We start from the raw sequence: 24,760 nt of genomic DNA on the forward strand, positions 1-24,760 counted from the left end.
CAGAGCAGAGATCTCTGGCTCATCCCCAAAGGATGTGGAAGCTGTAGCTGGGCTGGGAGCCTTGGCTTCCTTGAGCCAGTCCAGTCATTCTTGACTCAGAGAGGGAATGGCACCCCAGTAACCTCTGTGCCTTTATGCGTTCTTGTAGGTTCTCCCAAGCAGAGATCTTTATTTAACATGCCACCAGGTTTGTTTTCTCCAGGACATTTCCCAGGGGCAGATACAAAGTGAGCCCAGCTGTCGCTAGAGGACACAAAATGATTCTCATAAATCTGACTCTACGAAGATGAAGGATGAAGAACTTTTATTATTTACAAAAACCTTGCTTGTATAGATTCTGAGCAATGACCAGGGCTGGAGAAGAACGTTACCACCTCTCCATCCCACTGGCCAGGTTAGAAGTCAATCAGCTGACTCCCATCAGAGAGGAATGTGGCAAACACGATTGTTTACAGTACAAACATTGAGAACTCAGTTACAGAGCAGTAAATAGCTCACAAAAGCTCACATAATATAGCAACACCCAGCCAGGAAGATCCACAGTCCTAGGCCTGCTGTGTGTGCCTGTCCCACTTCTTTGGGTCCAGCTGGCACAGCTGCTCCTCCTGCAAGGTTTTTCTGTCACTCTGACCTTTTCTGAGCATCTGGGATGTCTCTGGTTTTGCTGTTCCATGGAGAGTGAGTGCCTGTGTGCCTGTGGGTGCAGAGTGCTCTGCCCTGCAGCCCCTTTCCAGCAGCACAGTGCACAAAGGTGTGAGTGATATCCAGTTGGGCAGCTCGGGGATTTGGTGGTGAAGGCCTTGGAGAAGATTTCCCCCAGCAGTCACATCCAGGAGTGTTGTTCTGAAGCCCTTCTGGACCATGAGAACCCTCTCTTTGCTGTAAGGATGCTGGCACATGAACCAGACCTGGTTTTGCAGTGGGTTTGTTGTGTTGAAGTTTGTGGCCCTGCTGTGTCCTTGTCACCCAGCCTGGTCTCCCCCCTGGTGTGCCATGGTTTCTCTCCTGCAAACTGGGTGTGGGTGGCTCAGGCAGGGAGCTCCTGTGATGCTCTGAGGTCTCCATGCATCGGGCACTGTGCAAACCCAGGAAATCTCACGTCTGCTCTCCCAGGCTGAGGTGTCCCTGCTGGTTCTTGTTCCTGAGCATGGAAGGCCATGATGGGTTGTTCCCTCTGGTCCTTGACGTGCCCTGGTACTGCAGGGCATAAACCTGGGCAGCTCACCCAGCCCTCTGCCATGCAGGGACCCCTGAGCCCCTCCTGCACAGTGAAACACCTTTCCTGACGGTGCACATCACTCAAAGTGCGGAACTCAGGCTGAGCAGTGTCCTGAACCTCTGAGTCCTGCAGCTGTTCGGAACATTTTGTGGGAGAGGAGGGGATCCTGCTGTGGGGGATGCTGGGCTGGGTCCAGTGGCAGGTTGTGGTTCAGGGAAATGTCTCTGCTCCAGCTCCTGAGGCCTCTCCCGAGGCAACTCATCCTGTGAGCTGCACTTTCCAGTGCCACTCTCCTGTTTGGGAGTCAGAGCCGTGCTGGGGTGCAGCCTGGTGCTTTGTGTGGAATGCTCAGGGAATATTTTCACGGCTCTGCTTTGCTGTAGAGCTCTGTGAAGCTCTGTGCTGTGACGTGCCAGGTGCCCAAGGAACGCCTGCCCTGCCCTGGCTGTTCCTGTCATGCTGCAAAGCCCGGGTCACTCGTGCTGCTCCTCATTTACATGCCCTGCCTTGCTTGTCTGCCACGGGGTAAAATTGCTCTGATGCTGCAGAGATTAAGAGGCTGGGAGCTGGCACAGGCACAGCTCTTGTGTGTGGAGGGATGAATTTAACTTCCAGAGCAGCCAGAGGCAGGGCTGGCTCCCTTTGGTACTCCCTAGCCAGACACCCTTGAGAGGATGTGCTACTTCCCTGTATATATACACATTTGGAAGTGTTTTTGTTTTTGTTTTTGTTTTGTTTTTGTTTTTGTTTTTGTTTTTGTGTGTAAAGATTTTTATTTTTAATGTTAACATTTTTGAGGGCTGTATTGAATAAAATCTGGAGGTGGGGAAGGGCAAGAGCTTAGTAGAGAAGGTCTGGATATGGAATATGTTGTGCTGTGCCCCCAGCTCTGCAGCTGATCTTGAAACCACAGGGAAATCAGACCAGAAATGTTGGAGCTGGGGTAACCATGCCTTGGGAGCATCGCCTGTGAGGGGCCATTTGTCACAGCATCATTTTTGGGAAATGTGTGTCTCTGCTAAGGCTTTATTGGTCTTGGGTAATGGTTGGGTTGTTTTAATGAGGTTTTTTCTCATAAGTGCTGGGATGTGATCGTCCCCATTCCCCATCTCCATATGTGTAGGGAGCGTGGGGATCCCAAGGAGTGAAGTGGAAAGAAAAAAGTCCCCGTGAGAATGGTTGGAGTTGGGCTGGGAGTGTCACTGTGCTGAAGGCATCCTCATCCCGCTGTCCATCACCTCACACCTGAGAGGTGGCTGCTCCATGAATCCACCTGTGGGTGGTTCAGGGCGTGTTGATGGAAGGCTGCTCTGGGGGTTTGCTCAGAGGGTGCTGAAGCACTGGAACAGATTGTCCAGGGAAGCTGTGGGTGCGCCATCCCTGGAGGTGTTGGAGTTTGGATGGGGCATGAAGCAACCCTGCTCTAGAGGGAGATGTCCCTGCCCATGGCAGGGGATGGAATCAGATGGGCTCTAAGGTCTCATCCCCCCATCCCTCTGTGATCCTGCGGGCACTGCAGCGTCCCATCTCCCCTCCCCGCTCCCCGCGCTCCTGACAGCGCCCTTTGCTCTCTCCGCAGGGCGGGCTGATCGCGCTGCTGCTGCTGCTGCTGGTGTTCATGGTGGCCCTGTACGCCCAGCGGCGCTGGCACAAGCGCCGCCGCATCCCGCAGAAGAGCGCCAGCACCGAGGCCACCCACGAGATCCACTACATCCCCTCGGTGCTGCTGGGGCCCCAGGCCCGCGAGAGCTTCCGCAACTCGCGCCTGCAGGCCCACAACTCGGTCATCGGGGTGCCCATCCGCGAGACCCCCATCCTGGACGACTACGAGGACGAGGAGGAGGAGGAGACGCCGCGGAGGGCAGAGCCCAGCGCCAGGGAGGATGAGTTTGGCAGCCAGGTGACAAGGACGCTGGAGAGCCTGGGCCGGGGCGGGGAGGAGAAGCCCGACTACGAGAAGAAAGGTTTGTGGCTTTTCTCTCCCTCCTCTGCTGGGGAGCAGCGCGCTCCCCTGGGTATTTCGGCTAACGCACGCTTGATTGCTTGCGTTTCTAAAGTCTGTCTCTCAGAAGCCGCTACACCCGCCTCTGCTTATTGAAACGTTATTATGAGCCATTTAATATTGTTCACCTGCAATGCACAGTAAAATGCATCGGAATAAACAAAAGCAAAGCACGTTAGTGCTGTGAGTGACTCCAGCAGGAGCAAGGAAGGGATGTGCTGGCTTGCTCTGTGCAGGGAAGGGGTCTTGGGGTGGTGCTGAACCATCCTGTCCCTTCTTGTGTGGGCTTCCCAGACAGACTAAGCAGCCACAGTGGCAGGGATGGGGACGGGGACTCCTTTTGGCTCCATGATAGCCGAGGTGATGCAGTGTGTCTGGAATGCAGCTCCCTGCCCTTGTGATGCTCATAAGTGGTGGCTGAGGTTGTGTTCCTTCCACCCATAAAATACTCTTACTCTTTCCCCTTTTAAACGAGGCTGTGAGGATGGTGATGGGTGTTGTTGCTCAGACAGATTTGGAGGTGCCCAGGGGTCAGTGTGCCATCCTGGAGTGCTGCTCTGAGCATCCCTTGGTGTGTGTCTGGCTGTTACCAGCCCACGGGGTCAAGAGATGTTTCCTCATCCCTCTACTCAGTGAGAATGAACAAATGAAAGCCTTCATACATCATAACCGAGCTACCTTCTTGCTTCCTTCATATTCTCTTCTTTGTTTTGCTTTTCTATAAATTATTTAGAATTGTGTGAGTGGGGAAGACAGCAGTAACTGCATTTCAGTGCTCTTCAAAACAAAATAGCAAACAAGATCTAGAGCAGAATATTAAACTATCCAAGGGCTTCAGGAACTGGCAATAACAAACGCAGACTGAACCCTCTGCCCCAAGCTGGAAGCTGCCTGTAGGTTACCTGGGCTGGGAGAGATGTTCCCAAATGCTCCCACCAGCTCTGCTTGTGATGCTGTCAGGCTTTGAGCCTTGGATCGAGGCAGGTTTGTGCCTTGCCTAGTCTGATCCTTCCAGACTGTGCCAGTTCACCATATGTTTCCTCCCAGATGGGCACTTTTCCCTCTTGGATGAGGCTCTGCTCAAGGAGCCAAGCTATGGTTTGTGCTACTTGCTCTCCTCTGCTGAAGCTGCTTAGAGCCTGGATTGCCCAGGATGAGGTGGCTGCAGTTCAGATCTAGGGTTTCTAGACTGCAGATATAAATATATCTGCTGTGGGCTTTCCATTCTGACCTGGTGGCACACGCAGGGGAAAATGTGGTGATTCAGACGTGCTGCTCCCCGCTGCTTCGTCCTGCACACGAGCAGCAGTCACAGCTGGACTCCTGTGGGGATGGGACATGTGTGGTGGAGAAGCTGCAGCTGGTGTGAGCACACACCATGCACCTGGAGATCCCCAGGGGCTGGCAGCCAGTTCTGCTCGGGCATGGCTTTGCAGCTGGATCGAAGGTGGATGCATTGAGGGACACCCAGCTGGGGCGCGGCTGCAGTGCCACAATGAGATCACCAGGGAAAGGTGCCCGGCTGGCACTGCCAGGTTTCATTGTGGTCACTGGGGATGGGTGTGGAGCTGTGCCTGCATCTCAGGGAACCCACCAGCTCCCATGGGAGAAGCTCTCCTGGCTGCTCCTGCTGTGCTGCCCTGTGATAAGACATCAGCTGGGACTTGTCAGCGGGCTCCAAGCGGTATTGTCACAGGGGCTGTCAGCAGAGGCTCTTTCAAGTGTCACTTCCCAGCATTAATTACCAGGGATAGCAATTCCAGTGGAGATGCAGCAGTTCTGCTCACCCTGCACCTGCCAGTGCTGCAGCTTCCCCCCTGTGCTGGGCACTGGTGGAGTTGCAGGTGCTGGGTTTTGCACTTCCAATCCCTGGGGATTTGCCCACCCCACGCTTGGTGTCTGTTGGGTCAATTCTCCTCTTCATGAAGAAGACTGTTGTTTTTTATTTTTTATTTATTTTTTTTTTTTTTAAATTCTGGATGTATCTGGTCAAGGAATCAGGCAAGGAATTGCTTTGGATGGCTCTGCTCCATCCAGTCCCTGCCCAGAAGGCCCGAGCAGCACAAATGTTTTGCAGATCATGGCTCAGTGAGCCAAACTTTCCTCCCCAGCTCAGGCAGCGATGTGGATGCGAGGGATGCTCCCATGTGGTGCCAGAGCATCTGAAGTGAATCCCAGCACAAACAAAACACAGGAGTCATGTGCTGAATAATGACATCTAGCAACAAGCGTGTCTGAGTGATAAAGTTAATGAAATTACAGGTTCTGACCTGATACCAGGCTCTGCTGTGGGGAGATAAACAGCAGGGCAAAGATGAGATGTTTATTTCTCCCTAGCTGCAGTTGTAATCTGGATGCGCTGTGCAGAGCCATTAACGTTATTACTGTTATGCAAAATCATTTTTGACTTGGGGGTAAAAAAAAAAAAAAAAAGGAGCAAAGAAAGAAAAATCTCCCAGCTGCCTAGAAAATGTAAAGCTGACAAAATTAGAATTGCAGCAGGAGCACAAGCTGACCTGGTGACATTGCACAGAGCCCAGATGAATTTAGAGAGAAGAAAAATCCAAGGCAGTTTAGGAAGAAAAGTAGAAAAGTAGACTGTTTTTTTCCTTTTTTATATTAATAATAAAATGAAATGGAGCGAGGCAGAAGGCAATAGCCAGGCTGTCCTAATTACCCAGAAGGATCCCTTGAGCTGGGATGTAGGAGGGGCTGCTCTGCCTCCTCAAGGATTTGGGTTCTCTCTGGCAATTAGAATGTCTCTAGGGTTCTGTGCTCAGTGGGTGTGCATGGTGCCAAGTGGGGTCTGTGGGGTGCAGTTTCTGGGGTCCTGCTGGGGAAACCCTCCCTGTCTGAACTCAGCCCCGGTGTGATTTGGGGAATTTGGGTAGACTTGTGCAGGTGTTGTCACTCCCTCACCATCTCTGTCCTCACTTCACTGTGGAGTTTCCAGTCCATGCTCCTCATGAGTTCTGCTCTCCTGCTTTTCCCAAGACGGCCTCAAACTCCATCTCTTTGGGAATTCCTCACTTGCTTTTCTCTTTTAATATACACAGCTCTCATCCTCACTGACACAGCGAGTGATCCTCTCATCCTACAGGATGCAGGAGCCCTTTGTTTTGTCCATCAAGTCCCGTTTGAGGGATTTTAGACCCCAGTCCATTGCAGGTGGCACTGCTGCATCCCCATCTGGGATGCACTGGGTACACAGTGATGGAGTTGGTAAACAAAGGTGAAGTCCAGCAACCTCAGTATGGGATTGCCCACAAGTTCCCCAGAAAGATTTTGCCAAACCAAAATCTCCTAAGGATCAGTGAGAAATAGAATTTCTGCCTGGTGAAAAACTGAGGAGAAATCAGACTTGAAAATTGACTATCTGCAATTCCACTCTTGCAACAAAGGCCCAATCTTTATTTCTCAGTTTCTTTCATGTTCGAAAAAAGAACATTTCAAGCAGGTCTTTGTGCTGGCTTCACAGGCTCTGCAGTCTGGGTATGGCCTCCAAGTCTAGACAGGAGACAGGACTTATTACTGATGGTTCCAATGATTAATACTATGGGCATATCAAAGGTGTGGTTGTGCACTCATCTTGAATTCCTCTCCTGGACTTACTTCTCCCCTGCTGTGTTGGCTCAGGTAAACCTCTGAAGTTTCTCTTACTTAATCCATGGATGCTTTTCTCAGTAGTGGTAGTGAGATGCTTCTGAGCATTCCTGAACGATGGTCTGGCTCCTAGAGTGCGCCTGGAGGTGTGGATCCAGCTGCACTCTGCTGCTGCCTGCTCTGGTGACCCCGGCCATGTCCTTTGGTGATCTGGGGGTTGGAGAGGCAGCCAGGTCAGACAGCTGGCAGGGCAGCATGAGGAAATGCTGAGAACTGCTGAGGTCAGGGCTTGTGGTCCCCCCAGCCTCCCAGCCAAGCTGCTCTGGGTGGTGCCGTCCAGGAGAACTGTGGGAGAGGGGATTTAGGCAGGGGAGACAAATGGCTCTGAGGTCCCAGCAAAAATCAGGGGAAGGATCCTGATGACGGCCGGAGAGAGTTTCCTGTGCCCCCCGTCAGCGCTGCAGTAGCTGCTCTGGTGGCCACGTCTCAGTATTGTTTTTCCTTCCAGTGGAGACAGCTCTGGGAAGGGGCAAGGCAGTGCTCTGGCTGGAGGGCAGGATGTTGGGCTGTGGAAAGCGACATTTGGGGGGCCGAGCTGTGCAAGAGGAGCACAGGTAGTTAAGCTGTTCCCCAGAGCTGCCGTTCATTGCAGATACCCGAGCTGTGCAGTGTCTGGGAGATGAGGTGTAGAGAGGGGTGAGAGTTGAGGGTGACGCCCTCACGCTGGACTGGCGATGGTGCTGCTCTCCATGCTGGAGGAGGGAGAGCACGGAGCAGGAACGGGGTGTCTGGCCTGATAACGATGTCCCTGAGGTGACAGCCCGCTGTCCCTGCGGGACGCTGGTGCCTGGCTGGGCTCATGGCTGTGCCAGGACGTGTCATCCCTGGGGGCCCTGCTGGGGCTGGGAGCCGCTGTGGGCTCAGGGACGCAGCTGCAGTTCCACCCTGACTCCCAGCATCAACCAGAGGCTTTCTGAGCCTTTAATAAATAAAGTGATGGCTTAGCGTTTGCTGGCGCTGGAGAATAAAATGGGACAGCGAGTCAGGCCAGCATCTGATGTGTCTTGGTGCTCTTCTTTCCAGTGGCCTGATGGGATCGTGACCCTCTTTGTACGTGATCAGCTTTTCCCGGCTCTAATCCCAGCCAAGTCCTTCCGTAATTTATAAGGACCTTTGAAAATGTATATTCTCATAGCCTGCCAGAAATAAAAAAAAAAAAAAAAAAAGCTTCAACTTTCAGCTTTAAAGAAATTAAAAGGAAAAAAAAAAAAAAAAAAGGTGGGGGCTCGACAGGGTAGCAATTGGCTCCTAATTCAGCGAAGCACTTGCAGACATGCTTAGGTAGTGTCTCTAGTTAATAGAGACGTTTAAGATGTTTTCAAGTGCAGCATGTTCAATTGTAACTGAATTGAATGCATTAATGAAGGCAATGAGGGCTCCAGTCACAGAGGTGCCGCTGGGTCTTTGGTTCTGTGGTGATGCCAGCTCGGGCTTCAGTGTGGATTTGAAAATGTCCCGACCTGCCAGGGAAAAGCTGTGCTTTGCAGAGATAAACACAGTCGTAATTAATATATTAATATATTAACTGCCTTTGGAGATCTCAATGGAGAGGTGCCAGGCTGGAGCTTTAGGTTTGTTTTGATCATCCCATTGAAATGGTCACCTCCACCCCAAATCTGGGTTGTCCTCCCCAGTGTGGGGGGAGGGAATGGTGCTGCTGTGGGGCACGGTCCCCCTCCCTCACACCCCAAGAAGGTGCACCAAAGCAGCGTCACAGGTGTGTGGGAGCACCCTCAGGTCATCCCTCCTACAAGAGCCATATCCAGCACTCTCTTGCCTCTGGGAATGGCTCAGAAGGGACAGGGAAGCTCCTGGGGCTTGGGGGTTTCCTCTGGTCCTGCAGCCCCCAGCTCTTGGGTTTTGTGGCTCATGCTTAATGACTAATTAGGGTTTAAACGCCTTGGGTCAGCCAGGGCTCTTCCTGGCCCATGGCAACTGTTGCTGTGGAGAAGAGGCTGCTGGGGTGAGCTCCTGATAAGTTTTATTGTCTTTTTCCCCCTCTCTTTGCTTCAACCTGCTCATTAATTTCATCAGACAGAGGAGGGAAGGGAAGAAACAGTTGGAAAAGTGGCTTTGAATGGTGTCATAGGGACTGGAACAGAAACAGGGTGGTTTATTACGGCAGCATTTTGCCATTTCCATCCTGAAGAGGTGCTGGATTTGTGAAGTCCTGCTGCTTTGCAAGGCTGGGACTGGTCTCACCTTGACACTCCACAACATCCCAAACTGACAAAATACCCTTGACTGCCCTCTCTTCCAGCCACAGCTGCGTGACTTCTGTCTCCTCAAGTCAGCAGCAGCTCTTGAATGAGGATTTTTGTGGAGTTCTGTGGGGCTGCAGAGGCCCAGTGGGGATGTCATGGCAGCTTCATGTGCAGGAGTCCTGATTCCCCAGGTATCCAAAGTGTTTTCCATCCAGGCGAAAGCACAAGCTCTCAGAAGATGAGCTGTGAACTCTTGGCTGTCCGAGGAAAATAAGCCATCAGGAAGTATATTTATATAAATGCCAGGCACACATTGTTCATCACTTTGTGCATCACTATGAATGTTTGATAAAGCACTACATTATTTAAAGGTGTAGCTGGGCTGTGGGACAGTTGTTGACCAGGATTAGCTTCAAGATGACTTTTTTTTTTTTTCCTCTCTTTTTTTTTCTCCCCTTGATGGAAAATCAAAAAAAAAAAAAAAAAAAAAAAGATGGTTGTTTACTTGCCTTGGGGGATTTCAGGTGTCCTTGCCTCTCCGGAGTTTCTCACCTGGGTTGCATCTTGTGTGCAATGCAGAGGACCTGGGAGAGCTTCAGCTCTGGCCGGGGCTGTCACAGAAACCTGGAACGGTTTGGGTTGAAAAGAACCTAAAATACCATCTGCTTCCAACCCCCTGCTGTGGGCAGGGACATCTTCCACTAGACCACATTGCTCCAGGCTCCATCCAACCTGGCCTTGGACACTTCCAGGGATGGTGCTTCCATGGGATCAGCATGGAGTGAAAACTGTCGCTGGTTTCTGAAGTCAGATTGATCAGAAGAGGACATGGGATGAGGGAGAACAATCCCACAACGTTCCCATTCCTACTGGAAGTATCTAGCTGCTGGTTAGGACTCAGCCCTTGGGATGTGGGGCTCAGAGCTGAGGCTGCTGTGGATCTCGTCACCTGAGCAAGTGATGGGTTTGTCTTTGACCACGATACTCAGCCCATTCTCTCCTTGGCTTTTAGTGGCATTGTGGCTCCACCAGTCAGCTTGTGGAGATTTTTCCCCATCATCCCATCCCAGGCTTGTGGGTTTTATGGGGAAGGGAGCAGGGAGGGCAGCTGCAGCACCAACTCTTCACTCTGTTTGTGTGTCCTCTTCCCTTTGGTTGTGTTTTACCTGGCTACGGCACCGAGACGGTTTATGTCAGCTTGCTCCTAAGGAAGATGGATTGAGGCTGGGCACCTGTGCTCATCCTGGGTCTGCAGGCACCTTCCAGCCCCATTTATCATTAAGCACTGACCTCCCTGAAGGGCCAGTGGGAGAGGAAACTTATTAACAAGGTGCTTCAAATCAATCCTTTCTGACAGCCCCGCTGAGTTACTGCGCTTGCTGCGACTCTCCCACTGGGTCCTGTGAGTGTGGCAGTGCTCAGCCTCTCTTCTTTACCTGCATGGCTTGGAATAGGTTTGGTTTTGATATCCTGGGTTTTCTGGGTGTTCCCAGGTGGTCTCCTGAGCCAGCAAACCAGCTCTCAGCTCATTCTCTCCCGCCTGCTGCCTCCACCCATGTGCTGCCCGGTGTGGGAGGTGGTTGGTCCTTTTGATGCTGCTTTTGGAGCTGAAGCTCCTGGGCACATTGAGATATTTTGGTAGATTGTCCTTCTCCTCTGGGCTGGCATCGCTCCCTCATTCATCCTGGCACATGGCGCAGCATTGTCACTGCTGTGAAAAATGTCACCTTGTCCACTGGGCAGAGGAAATGCAATTTCTAACTGAAAGCGTTCATTCTGCACCATGCTGCTGAGCACGGAAGTGTTGGAGGCTGGAGAGGGGCCACTGTGCCACATTTCCCACCCATACTGGCCAGCTGTGGCTGTTCCTGGAGCCCTGTCCTGCCCACGCCCATCCTCTGGGCTGCTGGCACTTGCTCACAGTCACTTGACAGATGCCAAAGCGCTGCTGCCTCCAGGTTCGTCCCCCGGCAGTGGCTCCTCAGGCAGACGGGGATGGGGCTGTTTCCTGCCCTCAGTGAGTCCCTGCCCCAGTGTCTCCTCTGGCTCTGCGGAGCTGCAGGAGCTGTGTGGTGGAGAGAGGGAGCTGGAGGCCAGCGCTGTGCTCTCGAGACGGTGTTTCTTCTCCACGCAACATTAGCCCGGACCGTTCCGTGCGCCCATTAACACCAAATCGGGAAGCTTCCTCCAGAGTGTTCTTATTTAACTTTTCAATTATTTGATAACTTGAGGAGCATTAGCTGATACCGAGGGTCTGCCCATCTTCCCTCATCCTCTCTGCTCGCTGCCTAAGCAAAAAAAGTTACGATGTCTCATAAAAAACCCTAAGTTTTATTAGAGCCGAGGAAATGGGAACTGGAGTCTCCTCAGTGCTGGGGCAGGGGGAGATGGGGCAGCACCCGACCTCTAAAGGTTTTTCCTTGCAGGACAAATGGGATGAAGAAATAAATGCCTTGTGCATGTTAGGGGAGGGGTGTGCTAGAAAGTCTTTGCCCCATGGAAGAGCTGAGGGTTTCCTGGCCAGAAACAGCTCCTGGGAAGGAGCACTGGAGCAGCCCCAGGAGTGCAGGGAGCCATCGGCTTTCGGGAGGTGCTCTCCAGGCAGAGGTGTGAGGCAGAGGTGGAACTGTCGGACTGCGGCTCTTCAGCGTTTGATCTTTCCTAATATGTTTATAATTACATTGCATTACCTTAATTACCAGCAGGAGAAGTGGGGGGGAGCAGGGGAGAGGGAAGGGAGGGAGCTGGAGAGGCAGGGAAGGCGCAGGGTGACGAGTAACTCACAGAGCCTCCATCCCCGGGGCCACGACTGTGGCTGGAGTTGGGAATTATGCTATTAATACAATGCTTATTCATTTCCCATCTTAAAAAAAAAAAAAAAATTAAAAAAATGGAAGTGCCTTCCGAATGAAATTAACATTCCGTGACATTTTCCGGTAAACGGTGAGTTTGCACACATGAGTGGAGGCAATTAGCTGGGAAGCGACAGAGCGCCGTGACTGGAGAGAGGATGAAGAAGGGTCAGGGCAGCCGGTGCTGGGTGGGAGCTGCCCTGGGCTCCGGCTCTGCCCATCCCTTCCCAGGGGAACGGGGGTCCTGCCCGTTCCTGCCCACCCAGCTGCAGCCAGGATGGGAGCTGCAGATGTTCTCTCCTGCTCTCTGCAGATGGGGGAAATGGCAAATTTTGGCGATAAAGGCGGAAAGCAAAGAGTGGGTGCACGTCCAGAAGGGTTTTGGGGTGTCCTGGGGTTCCTGTCCCCACTGCAGGATGCTGTTCTCCATCCTCCTCACGCTGCACACCAGCCTTTCCCGGCATCCTCTCTCCCGTCACGCTCCTAAAGCTTTATTAGAACCCAGTGGAGACTTTTTCCCAGATTTGTTAAACTACTGAAAACTTCTGATCCTATCAGGACTCTTTTTTTCCCCCTGCCTCGTACCAGATAAGGGCTGTGCTGGCTCCGAGCCCGGAGCTGAGGGTGGTGGAGAACAGGGTAGGGAAGCAGTCATCTCATGAATATATGAAGGAGGAAAGTACATTTGTTCAGTTTCCTTCAAAGGAGACATCTTGAATAAAACTTTATCTCTTCTTCTGCTTCCCTCCCCCTCCAATTTGCAATTGAAATCAGACTTTTGCGTATAAAGATCTATTTTTATAGTGACAGATTTATTAATGTATATAATAACCTATTAATGTATTAATAGCTGCGTATTAATAGCTATGTATTAATAGCTGTGCTAAAAAAAAAAAAAATGTATACAACCTCGATTTTAAAACTCAACAAAAAGGGCCAGGAGAGAGAAGAAAGAAAAAGTCGTCATGGAATACAAGGCTGTTTTCAAAATGCTCGTGGGTTCCTCTCTCCCTCTTGCTGTGTGTCAGAACCCCACTCCATAAAAGAGCTTTTTGGAGATCCTCCTTCTTCCTCACTTTTGATGTTTTTTCTATATATCCATATATAGAGATATAAATTTAAATAAAAGCATAGATACGGAGATGTATTTATATATATGTATTTAAATAAAACAGATATCCATGTCCTGGGTTGGTTGTGGAATGCAACCAGCAGTTTCCCTGTGGACAACAGTGGCTGCACGTGGCACTTGACATGGACTGCTGGAGATCAGGGGACCAAAGGGGACAGGCTCTCCTGCTCGAGAGAGGTTTGGTGGCTGGAGAAACACACGGAGAGGTGAAGTTCCCAGAGTTTCTCCTGCCTTTGCCAAACTCCCCGTGCTCTGTGGCAGGATGTCGCTCTCCGGATGTGTTTTGCTCTGAGTACGTGCGAAGCTGTTGTACAAATCTCTCCCACTGTCATCACATCAGCATCAGTGTAATTACCTAATTTTATGCTACTAAAGCTCTGTGCTTTGTGGAGCTCGGTACTTTCAGGGTGGCACTGTTGAAAATCAGTCCACATCCCACTCTCAGAACAAACACCGTTAGTTATTTCATGCTTCGGAAAGCAACAAACACCCATTATTTAGAGCTGGTGCGAAATCAGGGCTTCCACCATGTGGAAAACTTCCAGTATTGTGAAATTTATGCTTGTTCCAAAATAGGATCGGAAAGTCAATTTCTTGAAATACTTTGCAGAACAGAAATTTCTAAAATATTGATCCAGAAGCATCAAAATGAGCTTGCTGAATATCAGGGGGTTGATTTGGAGGAAACAATTATAATGTTATTAAACTGGCACATTCCTGGTGTTCCCGTGGCGTGTTAGGGACGTGATGATGTATTAGACCTTTAGAGCCCGTGTCAGTGGTTCCCAGGAGAGTCCCCTGCCCTGTGCCTAGAAAAAGCAGATTATTTGAAAAATACTGGAAGCAGTCAGTGAAAAGGCAGGGGAGTCTTTTGAGAAGAGCCAATGTCTGAGGTGAGGGGGCTGCATCCTCCACGTGGCCATGCAGGTCAGGAGGTGAAAAACCCACTGACCTTGGCTTCTAATTGTGCCCAAACTTTTTCCATTTAATCCTTGATTGAGTTTGTCTTGTTGCAAAATGTTCAGTCGAGCAGCTCTTGAGATGCTCTGGAGTTATTCCTCTCCCTGAGACTCCAGGAGCATTGTGGCCACTGTTAATACTGAGAGATCGATAACTTGCCTTCTGCCAGCCAGAAATCAAAGAGAGGAATGGGAAAACCAGATGCTTAAAAACCTGTATTTTATAAAAATATGTTTTAGTCTGTACCTAGCATGGGAATCTCCGACAGAAGCTGCAGTTGCCTTGCCAGTCCTCCTGCAGCTGTGGGAGTGCAGGTGTTGTGTGAGGAGAGCAGGGATGGTTGTGGCTCCAGGAAAAGAACCTTTAAGCCAGACACCAAAGACTCTGAGGCTCAGGGAACCTGGCACCTCTGCAGACCTGAAACCTCACTGTTCTTTTTTAAAAAGATTCAAAACCCAAGCTGTAGGATTATCCAGCTCTCCCAGCACTCAACGGAAGCACGAGGTTTGAGCCTGGCTTGGGGAGAAGCTGCTCCACTTGGGGTCCTCAAGGCCATGTCTGAAGACTGAAACACCTCAGCAAATCCCAGAGCTTTTTTTCCTGCTATCTATGGGGTATTTTCATCACTGCCTGGCTTTGCTGGCTGGGAAAAGGTTTCATAGTCAGCGGGCTTTTGTAGTGCCTTGAGAATGTCTTGGAATAGTGGAGATAACACCCAAGTTGTGGTGGGGGCTCACAAATAGCTCATCTCTCAAACAGAGTTTGTGGGTGGTTGCGCTGATGCCAGCCTGGGACTCTGAGGTGGGGAACCCCTCCTGGGGTGGTGAGATCCAGAGCAGCCCCCCGTACCCACCCCGTGTGCCTGGGAGGGTGCAGCTCTCCTGGCTCTGCTGGAATGAATCCTGCTGCTTCCCATCTCCATTGCAATGTATTTTTACCCAAACATTGCTCATATTGTTCAGCTGATGACTACTTTTTTGTTGTCGTTGTTGTTGTAATTTTTAAGCCAAACAGCATATTTCCCCACTGCAATTTGTGCCAGCAGAGAGGAAGGAGGAGAGAATGGCTCTGGGTAGGAATTGTTTTGTGGGAGACGTGCAAACAAATAGGGGAGCCATAAGGAGAGCAGATCTCTTTTCAAATAGAACATGGGGGTGGACGGGAGGGAGGTGTTCGTCAGGAATGTGTGCTGTGCTTTGCAAAGGTAGGGTGACCTTCAGCTGTGTCCTTAAAGCGCTGCCAGAGAGAGGGAAGCTGATTTTGTGGGGGCTGGAGAGCCTCGTGATTCTCCTGCTCCAGCCTGCTCCTGGGGGGAGATGGGAGATCACAGCCTTGTGCCAAACCTCGGGGTGGATCTCACCACCTCTGCCAGGCTGGAGAATCAGCATGGTGACGAAGATGTGAGCTCAGTAGCCCGGCTGCATTTATCCTGCAAACTGGGGAGGGGAGAGAAGGCGTTTGGCAAGCTCTGCTCGAGGGGAGGACAGTCCTGCCGCCCCTGAAACGTGTCGTGTTCGGGCAGCGCTGGGAGGAGCTGCTGCCTGGGCACTGCTGACGTGGCTGTGTCGTGCCAGGGAGCAGCCTGTGGGTGCTGTGGAGGTGCCAGGAGCTGCTGGCTGAGCCCCTCTTTGGCACAGGCAGTCCAGGGGGGGCTTGCAGGGGTGTGTAGAATAGAGTAGTTCAGCTGGAAGTGATCTACAAGGATCCTCTAATCCAACTGCCTGACCAAAGCAGGGTTGGCCTGTCATTAAAGCAAATTATAAAGGCCACTGTCTACCCCTCAGCAGTGCTTCTTCCCATCAGTTTCTGGCCAGTTAGAACCTCCAAGGGCTGCTGTGGGGTGGCCAGGGGTCGGTTTGGTTTGCTGCAGGCTGTCTCTCCCGTGGATGTGATGAACAGCCCCAGTGAGTGCTGTCTCATTCCATTATGGTGCAGTGGTCTCTTCTGTCTCCCTTTTGGCACTGCTGGCAGTGCATGAAGGGCTCTCCATCCTTCACCCCTCATGCTCACACAGTTGAAGCTCTGCTGTCTTTCATTTGTCACTGAGGGTTTTTTCTATGCTGCCCATCCATGCCAAACTCTGCCTGCTGAGATCATGTCAACAAGGGTCTTTTCTCATTTCTCATTTTCCCTCCTTTCCCCTTTTTTTTTTTTTTTTTTTTTCCCTTTCCCCCCCTTTCCTTTGTTTCTTCTTCTTTTCTTCCCCTGCTTTACTTTTGTCTCCTCCCTCCTGCTTCCCTTTCCCATTTCCTTTCTCCAAGCCCCTGAGCTCAGGGGCACAGAGAAGCCAGTGATGTGCTGGCACACCTGAGCTGTGCAGAGCAGTGAGATGCACCAGCTCTTTGCTCCCAGTTCCTGCAGTATTTGCAGCATCATCCCAAACAGCCAGTGGTCAAGGGACCCCCCTTCCTCCCCACTCCCCCCTTGGTGTTTGCTCCACTGAGAGCTGTCTCAGGGTGGCTGTGCCAGCCTGGTGGCCAGATGGGTGCAGTCACCACGGTCCCATCAGCCAAGCAGGGGCTGTGAGACTGCTGTGACCCCACTGCTCGCTGAAGGCATGGTCCTCTCCTCCTCCTCCTCCTCCTCCTGGCCTCCTTTTGAGAAATAAGCTTCAGCCATGTAAGCTACTCTGGAGCTCCCTGCTCCGCCTCCACAAGTCCTGTATCACACAGCCCCAAGGTTTGGGTAGCTGTCCATCTGTTCAGGGGAGGCCCTGCCACACACTCTCCTGGGCAAGGGAGCTGTGGGGTCAGGCTTCCCCCTGTGAGCACAGCAGCAGGAGGCTGAGCCACCCTGCTGCAGCCGCAGCATCCTTCCCTGGCACCTCAGGTGTGTGCCATGGGGATGGGGCTGGATGCTCTTCAGAGACCTTTCCCTGCTCTGGATATTTTTTTTTTTCCTCATGTGATGCTGCCTGCTGAGGCATCTGGCACTGCAGGATTCAGCTGTGCCTGCCGTGAATGTTGAGGGCTTTGGGGAGCTCTGTCTTTGATCTGTGGTTCCTGGGGGAGCCTGGCACTGGAAAATTCAAAGATGTTACACAGCTGGTCCCTTAGCTGCCTCTCTTTCTGGAGCTTTCCTGAGATTGTTCCCAGTGTTGGCACTTAGCTCAGGCAGGGAGGTTGATCCCTGTTTCTGTGCCTGGTGTGGCTGGATGGATGTTCTCCCTGTGTCTCCCAGCATGGCAGCACTGGATTGAAGGATCCTCTCCTGAGCCCTCCTGATCTGTTCTCTGGTTCTCCCTCTCCCAACAGCCCTGGCAGAGTTCAGAACCACCTCTGCAGCCCAGAGGGGTACGAAAACACCCTGGGGAGGCTGAGGACATCACCCCATCACTGTGGGATTTAGGGAGAAGGAAGGGAACCTGCTCCATGGCTTGGTGGCACTGGCTGCTGAGGGCTCGCTGCTCCCTGCAGCATGGCTGGATGTTGGACAGTCTGCTGCAGACTCCGTGTTTAGGTGAAATCCTTGCCTAGAATTACAAATGCCTCATCCTGCATGGCCAGCTTCTGTTCCAACTGAACGCCAAATTCCCTGCACCACACTGGGAAGGGAATTGGTGTCTGTGGTGCCAAGCAGCTCTGCACCCTGAGCTTGCTGAAGCATCGTGCACATCTGAGGTCTCTGGGTCCAGGAGAGGTGATGGGGTGATAAATCAGCCCACAACTCCTGGCAGGCTGGGAGCTCCGGGATGCTCACTTATCCCTTCTCCAGGTGGGATATGTGGTGGCTCTAGGACCTGGGATCCCTCCCTGCCATCTCCACAGACCCATGCTGCGGACAGGGAGAGCTTCTGGAGCTCATGGAGGGGACTTTGTGACTCTGGAAATGGAGATAGGACAGAGGTTATGCTCTGCTAGTGAGTTTATTTAAGGAACTGACAGAGGCCAAGCCAGTGTGAACCTGGGAGATGTCTGTGTCCTGCAGGACAGGCCTTTTGATCCCAAATTTCATCTTAGCTTTTTGTCAGTAGTTTCATGATTTCCTGTTACTGCCCGTTGTGCAGGTGGGTAGGGAGCTTCATCCACAGTTCTGGGGGAATGTTTTGGCATTGCTGAGTTGAGGGGGTGTGAGAGCAAGGAGAGGAGTTGGTTAAATATCAGCATAATGTGACACATGCCGTGGGGCACTGCAGGAAGTTGTTTCCTGACCTCAGGTGCTGCATCCCAGCAGCTTCTGGGAGACCCCAAGGAATCCTGCTACAGTTCATGGCATCCCTGCACCAGTTGCACTTTGCCTGACTCCCACCCCAGCATTCCCACCTTTCCATAATGCCAAACCTGCCTGTTGGGAGTTCCTGCTCTACCCTAAAGGACTGCCAAGGCTGGGGTACAATTCTGAGCACCTGGTGTAGCGTTAAACCTGACCCCAAGCCAGCCCAGGACGGATGATCTGAACCTTGCGGGCTGTCACTTGGCTAAGGGCACGAGACTTCCAAGTGCACACGGGGGAGAGGCAAGGAACAATCCAAAACGCTGGAAAGCAGCATGGAAAACGCAGTTTCTGTAAACTCCAGTGTTCCAGTGGTCAGATCTGAAAAGCACCGGACGCGTCCCGGCGGGTGAAGTCAGAGGGTCTTGGCAGAGCTCCTGCCCCAGGACCGGACTCTGGCGTACGCGAGGGAAGGTTTCCACGGGCAGTGGGGACACGGTGTTTTCTAACACAGCTGTTTTCTAACCACGGCCCCTTTGGTGGCGTTGCAGCTCCCGAGGTGACGCAGGAGACGGTGGAGTCGCTGATGCAGAAGTTCAAGGAGAGCTTCCGCACCAACACGCCGATCGAGATCGGGCAGCTGCAGCCGGCGCTGCGCAGCACCTCGGTGGGCAGACGGAAACGCCGCAGCCGGCCCCGAGGTACGTGGCCACGGTGCCTTAGGGTCTGAGCTTCTGTATTTTTCAAATCCTGCGCTGCATTTAGTGCATAGCTCTAAGCTCCATGTAGAGCGTTAGATGTTGCTTTCCCGTTTTGGTCAGACACAACAATCCCTCTGGGCCTGAGGTCCAAGGACACTCTGCCTCAGGCCCCAAAATGTATAAACAAAAGTGAATTGGTGGGAGCAAACTGGGGGTGAATGACTTCCTTACCTGAAGCTGTAATTGGAGGATTAGCCCCTGATATGTAAATGGACCAAACTTTAAAACTCGTGACCATCGCCCGTCCTGGGTGTAGCCTCTGGGAGCCTTTTGACTGCCCAAGGTGTATCTCTTGAAGGCCTTTAATAAATACCCACTTTTATTCTCTTATTCTGGTCTAGCCTCTGTTCTAGGGAGCCACTCCAAGGCATCAGCCATGGCCAGAGGAGCCTGGCTGGGGAAGAATGTGGGAGCCTCCTCACCCTCACTTCTGAGTGGGTGAGCTCCTCTGTGGTGGGTGAGAGAGGGGCAAACCCCACACAGCACCCTCTGAGTGGGCTGGTGGAGGTGCCTGGAGTTGTGTCACGTCGTGTCCCCTCCAAGGGATTCTGCTGCAAGCCCAGAGCCCCTGCCAGCTGCCCCAGCTAAAACAGGCAAACACAGCTTCTTGTCGAGTTTTAGTTTCATGAAGGGGTGAAATTCATTCTGGCTGTCACTCACATCATCGGGACATCTCTTCTTTCTGCTTTCCCAGTGCTTAGGGGCTTTAGGGGGCACGCAGACAGTGGGAGTGCAGCACCACACAGAAGGTTCTGCCAAGGTTTGGGTCCAGATTTCCATCTCTGGAGGAGGAGGAGATATCAGATCCCTTCAGGGGTGATGGGGATGAAGGTTCTTGGGCTGTGATCTGCCCACTGCACTGAGGGTCTTTGTGTCAGCTCTGGGAGCTGGGAAGGAAATACTTTTCTTTCTGTTTACTGTTGGTTTTGTTTTTCATTTATTTATGAGTCTGAAACGTGATCTTTTATTCCTGATGCATTTTCCTGCGATACAGGCCTGGAGAGGGCCTTTTTTTTTTTTTTTTTACTATAGCTCTGCCCATAAATTATTTACTTAGTATGAAGAAAGTGTTCTGACTCTTTAACTGGTTTAAATTATTTGGTTTGTTTTCTAGTACTTATTCAAATAGGTGCCTCTGGATTTTAGTGTGGGTGTGGGTGCTCTGAGGTCCACGGGGACTGTCAGGGAAGGTTTTCTTGATTCCTTGCTCCAGCCTTTTTTTTGCTGTTGTTGTGTGTTTTTTTTGTTTTGTTTTGTTTTGTTTTGTTTTGTTTTGTTTTTTTTCTTTTTTTTTTTTTTTTTTGTGTGTGTGTGTGTGTGTGTTTATTTCCTTTCTGAACTGCCTGAAGGTAAGAGGCTTTTTGGTCACTAATGGAACAAGTCAGTTAATCCTTGCAGCTGAGGAGACACAGTGCCCAGCTGCAGGCAGAGCCTCTGGCACTGTGGGAGCCGAGTGTGGCCCTGAGCCAGCCTGGCTTGTCCCCAGTCTCTGGAGACGCTTCCCACCCCATTTCCCACCTCCCCAGGGTTCCTCTGCCTATTAGTGACCACGGGAACAGTCAGTGCTGATCAGGACAAGAGCACCCGTGGTCTGTCTCCATCTCGCCCCAACGGTTTCCTCAGTATGAGAAAATGAGATTGCTTTGTACTCAGTGTCAGTGAGGGAGGAGGAGCCTGAGGCAGAATGTACCCCACGGGCTTCAGGAGGGGGCTCTGACTCCCAGACACAGGGATCCCTCACCTGCACACACTAAGAGTAGGATTTTAAGCTCTCAGTCATCCGAAATCCCCAAAAAGCCAGGTAGTCCCAGCTTCTCCAGTGGAGGTCTCGCTCTGCACAGCCCCATCCCATCCATCCTCTTTTCCTCTTAATTTAAATATCTTTTTGCTTGCAGAAGTGGTGTCTGGGGGCTGTTGCTGAGCTGATCCATGCCTTTCCTTGCCCATTCCCTGGCTTCTTCTGTGCCAGAGGTTTTGTTTTTACAGCCTGTGCTTACCTGTGCCTCTGGCAGGCAAGCGTCTGGAGTGCCAGCAACCCTTCAGGGTAAAGGATGATAACCACAACTCGGGATGTTTGCATTTCCATCCAGTGGCAAACATAAACCCTTTGCCTCATTAATCCATTGCAATCCGTGAGACGTTTTTTTCCGTCCCCCTAAATGAAATTGTCCATTTGGGATCCATTCATTTCCTCCTAACGGCAGCGTGGCAGTTCCGCTGATGGAGTTTGCATCCAACTTTGCTTCAGAGTAGTGACAAGTCAGCCTGATGGATGCATGGCTGTAATTATTTTCTTGTGGTTTGATTTAATTAATGTTTAACCTCATCAAAGCCCTACAGCTGGAGCGCTCTCCCTGCAGGAACTGCACACAGCAGAGGGATTTCCTCCTCGATGGAAAGGCTCCGAAAGGGTTTCCGAGCGCCCCTCCTTCAGAAGGATGGGATAAACCACCCAAAACAGAGAACAACCTGACCCCCAGCCCAAGGGAAACAAATCTGGGATAAACTTTGCCTTGCTTTACTTCCCTGCTCTGAGTGTGCTTAAGCTGCTGCCCACTGCTCCTCATTAAATCCAATTTTGCCCTGAGTGTTTCCAGCAGCTCTGGGAAAAGTGCTGTTTTCCCAAGTAGATTGACTTGAAAAAAAAAAATGCAAAAAAGCAAAACACCAAACCACACCACCCTCTCTATTTACAGTGCCATATAACTTTATTATATATATATATATATAACTGCCTCTTTCATACAACCTTTCTCCCTAAACACTTCTATGGAGCGAAGCACATTCAGAGCTTATAAATAATTGAGGGAGAGCGAGGACGGAGAGAGCCGAGGGTGGGAGGGGTGGGCTGGAAGGAAGAGGGCTCTGCTGGGGGCTGGCAGAAGGGGAAGGAAGGATGCTGCATTCCAGAGCGTTTATCGATCCTGAAATGCAGCCCCGGAGCATCCCAGCCGGGCTGGGGAGCAGGGAAGCGATGCGCTGGGGAGAGGCGGTGGGGCAGGGATGGAGGGTGTGTTTTTGGCCGATGGGGCACGCTGTGTGCCCAGCCCCGGCGCCGGGAGGTGGCCCTGGGGTGCCTGGTGTGCGCAGAGAGGGGGTCTGGTGCCCTCTCCTGGGGCAGGGCTTTAAAAACACTCTGGATTTGGGAAGGAGTAACCCATAATGGTCCTGCTGAGACAGGATGCGCTGCTCATCGGGGTGTGCTGCTTACTGGGCTGCAGTTCCTGTGCTTTGGAGGTCTTGGCTGTGCCCTGAGTTACCCAAAGCTCCCCGAGGGAGCAGAGCTGAGGCTCATCCATGGTCCCTGCTTTCACCTTGCCCTGTCTGACTGCCCTGTGGTGCCATTGGAGCGTCACATTTGAGGCTTTTCTGGAGTTCACCTGGGAGCTTTCACCTCACCTGAGCCGTAAGATCATGTCCAGCTCTTTGAGTTGGTGCTTGGTGAAAATAAAACCCTTCAGGCTGTGCGGGGGCTGCAGTCTGGGCTCAGCATGGACCCAGTTTTTCACAGTGGAAGCTCGTGGAGCTGTCACCTGGCTGTTGCACCTCCTGCACTGGTGGGGTGTTTGGGGTAGAGACAGGAGGAGGAGGAGGAAGAATTGGTGAGGAGGAAGAGTTTTCCTCAGCTGTATATGAAACCAGTGTGTGTGGACATACCCCTGCCAAAGGGTGCTTCGTTTTAAAGGGCAGTTTTGTCATTATACTTTTATGGTTTTGGGGTTGACTGGGTAAGGTTCAAAAGAAAAGGTTTGTGTAATTTTTTTTTTTTTTTTCACCTCCTTAAATCTCCATCTGATTTACCTTCCTCTGACCACACCTGGGTCGTTTTAGTTAGTTTGTTTGTTTGTTTGCTTTTCAGTTGTCTGGTGCTCTTTTCAGTGTTACATTAATCAAACTGAAATTTCCCACTTAGCTAAGTGCGTTGCCCTGCCAGCTCTTAGTTCGTGGACTGTGCTGGGGAGGGCATTCCTCACCCAGTTTTTATTGGGAAGCCTGGGAGCAGAGGGCCTTGTTGGACACCCAGAAGGAAATGTTGCATGGGGTGAGTGAGCACGGAGTGAGGTGAACCCAACGCGGTCGGTGAGGGTAGTTGTGGGTGTTGAATTCTGTGGTGTGCACAGGGTTTTGCCCTTTTTCTGGAGGAAAAAAGATGCAGAGAATCCTTTTTCCCTTGATAGTGGCTGCAGGGCAGAGGGATCACAAAGATGTCACCCAAGGTGGCACTGCTGGGGGCAAAACCAAGCTGCCACTTCTATTATAACATCCAGCTTCACAGGATTAAGTAGCTGAGGTCAGCTTGGCCTCAGCCAGGAGCTATCCAAACAGCTGCTGTTACTTATTTCCTCATTTTAACTCAGGTTGGATTCCTTTTATGTCTGTAGCTCTTTCCCTGAGATTCTTTCAGGTTCTGCGACCCCCTGGCTTCGGGGAAAGGATTAAAAATGTCATGTTTGTTTTTTATTTCCTCTTTAATGACAAAACCCTCGCTTTTGAAAATATGCACGTGGCTTCGGCTAACAAAAAGTCTTTGGGGACAACTCCGGTTCCTGAATTTTATTTCCTTATCCCCACTCAGCATTAACGGGACCATCTTTAATTACACCATAACGAGGTGTTTGCCTTGGCACCCCGCCGTGCTCCCCACTAAATTAATGCTGCACTCAGAGCGAGCGCCCTGCCCCGGCGCCTGGCTGAGCTGAGATCTATTTGAAGGGATTAACGAGCTTGTAAATCTGCAAACAGGATTAGTGACAAGAGCATATTCCTTGAGCTCCCCTTCCCTGGCTGCCTCCTGCCCCACTGCCTGCTGAACGAGCTGGGCAGGAGATGAGGGCTTGGGTGAGGAAGGGGAGCTTTGTTTTTACTTCCAGTCTCAAAAGCAGGAGTAAACTGGGAGTAATGAGGGTGTATTTCCCCGTGAGAGCTGCTGGAGAGAGTTGCCAGTGCATTACTGATACCCAGCACTTCAAAACTGCCATTTCCCTGGTCTCTGTCTTTTAAGCATCTTATTCCAGTTTGGAACCGATTGCAGTGATTAGGACCTTTTTGTTTCCTGATTCTTGGTGGTTTTCTCCCTCTTTTTGAAGGAAAAGGGAATGCTGGCCAGGCAGGGCTGCTTGGCTTTGCCTGGTTGCTGTCCTTGTTCATCAGTAATTGCTCGTGGGTGCGCTCTTCCAAGAGCATCCTTGGCCCCACCGTGGTTATCCACACCCTCGTGCCCTGCTGATCTGCCTGTGACCAAGGCTGCTGATGGACCCGGAAGAGGAGGCATTTCCCCAGTTGTAAATGCCTCACTGTGCTAATTTGGTCAGATTTTGGGGCCAGTTAAACATGAAATCAGGTTCACGGCAGGATTACTTGAGGATTAGTGTCCCTGTGTCCTCCAGGCTGCCTCAGCTGGGTTCTGAGATCCTCAAAGCCACCACCAAGGTGTGTTCCAGCATCCTTGATGGCACGAAGGTGTAAAAGCACAGCCCTGGCAGCCGTGTGCGTGCCCCGGGCTCGTGTTGCCAGGCTGACCTCTGGCACCGCATGTTGGGTCAGAGGAGACGTTTCCGCTGCGGGCTGGGACCTGCGCCGGGTCTCCCAACTCCTGTATTTATACATCCTGCTCAGTGCTGGGTAATCAGAAAATGCAATATCGCTGTCACCAGCTCTCTGAAGACATCCAGCCTGAGTAATTTAACATGTCAGCTCCATCCATCACGGAGACGCAGCCGGCACACAAACGCCGAGTGGCCGGAGGGGGCTGGGCCGGCGGCTGGCGGAGCAGCTGCTGCCTGTGCCAGCTGCCCGGGCACCTCGGCGGGGTGTG

The 24,760-nt window shown here is 51.6% G+C and overlaps 1 protein-coding gene across 1 annotated transcript in view; it reads left to right on the forward strand.

The window, feature by feature from the left end:
* ASTN2 (astrotactin 2) overlaps positions 1-24,760 on the forward strand; it is a 291,732-nt gene that overhangs the window by 77,643 nt on the left and 189,329 nt on the right. The window contains exons 3-4 of the mRNA XM_058423166.1: positions 2,799-3,183; positions 18,736-18,885. Of these exons, the coding sequence (XP_058279149.1) occupies positions 2,799-3,183; positions 18,736-18,885 (535 nt within the window). The remainder of the gene's footprint in view (positions 1-2,798; positions 3,184-18,735; positions 18,886-24,760) is intronic.

The sequence above is a fragment of the Hirundo rustica genome, chromosome 20, assembly GCF_015227805.2.
Source record: "Hirundo rustica isolate bHirRus1 chromosome 20, bHirRus1.pri.v3, whole genome shotgun sequence".
Classification (NCBI taxonomy): Eukaryota; Metazoa; Chordata; class Aves; order Passeriformes; family Hirundinidae; genus Hirundo; species Hirundo rustica.